This window comes from Penaeus vannamei, chromosome 10, assembly GCF_042767895.1.
Source record: "Penaeus vannamei isolate JL-2024 chromosome 10, ASM4276789v1, whole genome shotgun sequence".
Lineage (NCBI taxonomy): Eukaryota > Metazoa > Arthropoda > Malacostraca > Decapoda > Penaeidae > Penaeus > Penaeus vannamei.
The window spans coordinates 35,807,947-35,813,260 of record NC_091558.1 but is presented as its reverse complement, the minus strand read 5'-3'; the positions used below and the strand labels follow the sequence as shown (position 1 = coordinate 35,813,260).

General features: G+C 33.7%; 1 protein-coding gene across 6 annotated transcripts in view; it reads left to right on the top strand.

Annotated features, from left to right (window-relative positions):
- The window catches only part of LOC113814383 (probable cytochrome P450 12a4, mitochondrial), a 17,708-nt gene extending 12,688 nt beyond the window's left edge, over positions 1-5,020 (top strand). For all 6 annotated transcript variants that reach the window (XM_070126548.1, XM_070126554.1, XM_070126553.1 and 3 more), the window contains exons 6-11: positions 331-523; positions 2,022-2,187; positions 2,654-2,823; positions 3,111-3,189; positions 4,214-4,417; positions 4,570-5,020. In XM_070126548.1, the coding sequence (XP_069982649.1) occupies positions 331-523; positions 2,022-2,187; positions 2,654-2,823; positions 3,111-3,189; positions 4,214-4,417; positions 4,570-4,680 (923 nt within the window). In that variant the 3' untranslated portion in view covers positions 4,681-5,020. The remainder of the gene's footprint in view (positions 1-330; positions 524-2,021; positions 2,188-2,653; positions 2,824-3,110; positions 3,190-4,213; positions 4,418-4,569) is intronic.
- The last annotated feature ends 294 nt before the right edge of the window (positions 5,021-5,314 follow it).

Here is a 5,314-nt window from a genome sequence, read left to right as displayed (position 1 = left end):
AAGTATATGATCATCATTTAGATATTTGAGCACAGTACTTGACAAATTTTCTGTTTCAGTATTCAAGAGTATCTCTGTCTCGCTGCCTCTGCCTCAGTGCATCTCTGTCTGTGTGTGTTAGTGCATCTCTCTGTCTCTCTATTTCTCTGTTTCTGTCATTATCATTCTCTGACTCTGCACCTGTTTATCTCTCTCTCTTGGTCTCTGCCTCCATCTGTCTCATTCACCCATGTCTTTTTCCTCTCCACTCTCACTCCACTCTTTCTCTTCTCTTTCACAAATATATTTTGTAAAGAGATTACCCATTGATAAAACTTTATAATCTTGCAGCTCTAGGGTTGGTGATATTCAACAAACGTCTCGGGTACTTGGAAGGGAATCCGGAAGTGAAGGATGTTGTTCAGATGGCCAGAGATATATTTCATCTTGTTCAGAAGTTGGAGTTAGCACCCATACAGTGGTGGAAGATAAAGGAGACTGAAGATTTTAAGCAGCTGCGGCAGACAAATGATAAGCTCTTGAAGTAAGCCTGAGAATATATATATGTGTATATGTATATATCTATAATGTACTGCACATATAGACCTAGAAGGACTGCAAAGCAATGGCACAACTAAGGTAGTTTTCTTGATGAAAAATGAATTGCAGGTATTATAATACTGATTAATAGAACCAGAATTTTGAGGTTATGTTATTAATCAAAAAGTAAACTGATTATTGTGATATATCCCATTCATACAGATGCATGGACTGTCCACTATGTACTTATTTCTTTGTATATTGATTTTGTTTGTATTTTTTCATGGATGGCTTTATAAACATCATTATCATTGCTGTTATTTTAGTTAAAATAATAATTATGGTAATAATGATAATAGTTATCATTATTATTTTTGTTATTGTCATTATCATTTTATTATTAGCTAGTATTATTGAATTATTTTATAGGTGATAGATTGCATGCCAGAATTATTATTATTATTATTATTTATTTATTTATTTATTATTTATTTATTTATTTATTTATTTATTTTTTTTTTTTGCACATGGCCCATAAGTAAAAAGGTTACTTGATTAGCAAAGGTCAAGGTCTGATGTGGTTGACAAATGATTTCCAATCAAGTCATGTAAAGATCTGCAAGTGAATTGTGACTGTGTTGGCCTGTAACAGATATGTGTATATTTATTCAAACAAAGATGTGCCTTGGGCAAATATATGATGACCTGCAACAGAAAATGCCTATTTTTAAACCAATGTCGAAGGGAAAATAGTGCGTTCCCTTTGGCAATGCTTGGTTAAATGTTTCTGCACATAGATGGCTCTGCCAATGCTTAGCCACAAAGGAGTCAATTAGTTGATCATGCAACCTCACCTCCTTGAAAAAGCAGGAAAACGCTATTTTTTTACTAATGCTATTAATATTGACACACATTGTTACTGGCATTACTAACAGCAGTATTGAATATTAGAAAATATTATTGAAAATCAAGGAAAAGGGTAAACAGGTGAAACAGGTAGTTTGCGTAATTGGCTCATTGGTGACAGTACTTGTGGAACCATCTATATGTAAAAACAGTTACTAAATTCAACACACACAGTGGGCAATGGCATGTACGTACATGCCATGCCCGGCAGCTTGGGGTAAGACTTTTCAAGTTCTAAAATTTCCAAAAACTTATTTAAGACATTTTAAGATTTTTCAAGGATGTCCCTGAACCTTGTACTATAACAATCATATCAGTCATAACTGTCATTACAATAACAGTAATTATAGTGATTTAAAAAAACTCAAGATTTGAAGAATGGGGGAAATAGGTGCAATTATGTAGGCCAAATAACTGACTTATGGTAAGGAAGCATTGGTGGAGCCATCAGTTCATAAAAAGATGAGAAAAAAAGGTAAATAAAAAAATAAACAAAACAAAACAAAACAATATGGATAGTGAACATGCACACCTAGTGTCAACAGATCGGAGATAAATAGACATTCAATTATCATCATGCATTGTCATTTCTATAGGTATGTCCAACACTCGGTTATAAATGCTTGCAAGTCCCTGGAAGCTCGCAGTCCTGACAGCCAGGAGGAACTCAACATAGTGGAGAGGTTGCTCCTTGATGATGAATTATCTTTTGAGGATGTTCATGTGTATCTCATGGACTTGTTAACAGCAGGAATTGATACGGTAGTTACTTGAATGTCAAATGCTTTGATTATTGTATTATATTATACTGTGTTATATTGTCCTTATTTGACAGCTTTTTATTTATTTATTTTTTATATCTTCTTATCCGTGCATGGACACCGTCATTGTTGTCATTGAGTGTAGAAGCATTTTCATTCTATGCATCTGTTATGTATGTATTTTTACATAAACTCCAAGGATGCAAAAGTATGTATCTATATTTTTTCATAAACTCCAAGGTTGCAAAATTGTGTGGCAATTTAAGAAGATTCTTGAAGTCCTGGAATTGCCACTCTTCCTCAAATTTTCTTCTGGAACTCTTGACAACAAGCAGTCTGTTTTTATTATGATTATTGTTATTATTGTTATTATTATTTATTTCTTCTTGATTGTATAACATGAAAAAATTCCAGTGAAAAGTATTTAATGTTCATTCTTTTTTCTCTTTCTTTATTGAAATTTACAGACAGCCATGACTGTGGCCTTTACTTTAGTAAAACTTGCCCAGAATCCAGAGAAGCAAGCAAAGCTCCATGACGAACTAGATACTGTACTTGGGGACAGACAGGAGCTGTTGACTCCCCAGCATATGGGTGACCTGAAATATACAAAGGCCTGTGTCAAGGAAACTCTACGGTAAATGATTTTTCTTGGTAGTTGATCTTGTACAACTTCTTTTCACTTTGTAGGTTACACATACTGAATTGAATGGAAAGATAATATGAACATATTATTAAGAGAAGATTGCAAATAACAGACTGAGTTTTAGGTGTAGTATTCTAAGTTATTATAGAATCATGTAATTATTTTGTGATTTTGCATCTAAAATCTTTTTTTGTATTTTGCAATTTTTCCCCTTCTGTCAACTTTTGAAAATACAAGAAAGCAAAAATATTTCTGATTTTTTTAATTATGCATTTCAGGACAAATTCACCGGCAATCTTGACCATGAGAAAGCTGTATGCAGATACTGTACTGGGTGGATATATTGTGCCAAAGGGGGTAAGTGTCCTTTGCAGATAAACCCTAAGAACTACAAATGCTTCAGCTTGTCTGTTTCCTATTCACAAAAATGTCTGATTTATTAGATTTCAGTAAGACAGATATGAGCTGCACACATTTCAAGAGCTCAATTTTACATACAAAAATATGCTTCTTTCATTGTCATGTCAAATTCATAGAACTTTATTAGAGTGCTATGTTAAAAAAATTGAAATAATAACATCACAGTTTTTATCATATATAATAGTAAAATAAGTATCTAGGTTTATTTTATCTGGACATACAATATAAGTTGTAAAAATGGTGATATACCAGGAAGTACATGATATGTAGTACATTGTTAAGGGTCATTGCTGGCCCTAATAATTAAGATTATGCAGTTATAGATAAAAATTAGGAGGCTATAAGTAAATTATTTCTTGGTCCCATAGGGAAACATTATTGAACTCTAATAACAGACAACCACCAAGACCTGTTGTAGACTCTGAGGGACACTATCTACAAGATTATGCAAAAGTTTTAGTTTGAGGGAATCTTAAGCATTTTGTAGCTGTACTTTTCTTTTGTTTATTGTGGAGGTGTCAACTTCAAGCTTTCAGTATAGTCCATAGGTGACAAGTCACAAGAGTTGGTATTTTTTTTGCAGTAGTTTTTGACAGCCCTAGCATGATTGTGTTGAATAGTACTGCCTGTACCTTATGAGGAAAGCCATGATTTTGATGAATAGGTTTATAGAGGTTAATAGGTGTAGACAGTTTAATCAATGATACTTATTTTCCCTGATAGATAAATGTTAATCATAAATCTGTATTTGCTCTTCAGTAAATATTTTTCATATTTTCTGTTATAATGATCTGTATTAAACAGAATATTTAATAACATTTTTCATAATGGTGAATTCTTTTCTCAGATGATTATTACAATACTATTTCTCTAAATGTATGTCTATATAGAGAGGAAGATAGAGGTAGACCACATCCATACATGTTTATTAAACAATCTAAGTTTCCCCTTTATTTTCCAGTTCACTGTGAATGTCATGCTGAACATCGCGGGGACACAGGATGAGCACTTCCCAAGAGCTGCAGAGTACCTGCCTGAACGTTGGCTGCGTCATCACCCATTAGGCCCTATCAATCACTATGCTTCTATACCTTTCAGCACAGGTCTCCGGAATTGTGTAGGACGCAGGTTATCTGAGCAAGAGTCTTACACTATTGTTGCTAGAGTAAGTCCAGCTTGAATACTGTTTTGCCAGCTGGAAATTGTTCATTTTCAAATTAAATTGGAATCATTTTTCATATTTTAAATATATTCTGTCAAAAGGCAGAACTAATAAGAAGTTTTTGTTAAAAATTACACCATTTCACCATATTTCAGTTACTTCACAAGTACCGGCTGGAGTGGCATTACGGAGACCTCGATCCTATCATGAGTATTGTGGTGACACCTGATAAACCTCTCAAGTTGAAAATGATTGAAAGGAAGTGAGGCTTAATAAGCCTATCCAGCTAACTTTGACCTTAGGGAAATGAACACTTTACAAAACTTTGTTACTTATTCTTCTGTTAGTACAGATGGTTATAATGATATTAGTTACTTGGGTCAATTTATGATGAATAACAGAAGGAAATTTGATATCAAAACACTTTTTAGATAGTAAAAAATTAAATGTGTATTGTAGAACCCCTTTATGAAGGATTGGCAGATGTTCTGATTTAATTTGAATTAGCTTTTTTAATAATTGTATACTGTGATTAAATAATAAAAAAACTGTTCATTAATTGTTCCATTGTGGTATTGTTATTTTTTAAATAAATTTTTTACTGCAGTTGTCTATATGTTATGCTGAATATTGAGTGTATGATGGTGCTCTTTTGTGATGTTTTTGAGGTGCAGTATAGTGCATCAATGCACCTGTCAATCAGAACCTCCAACCCCCCCTCCTGTACTGTTTGACACCCCTCCCAGTACTTTGCTCATTGTTTTCGTGGGAGGGCTTAGGAGACAAAGACTCTGAGACCCAATGTAGGGGATCACCCCTACCTTGGGCCTCAGCCCTTGCCTTAATTAATTTTGCTTGGTCTTGGTCCTTTCCTCTTCCATATCTTCTTCATTCCCTTCT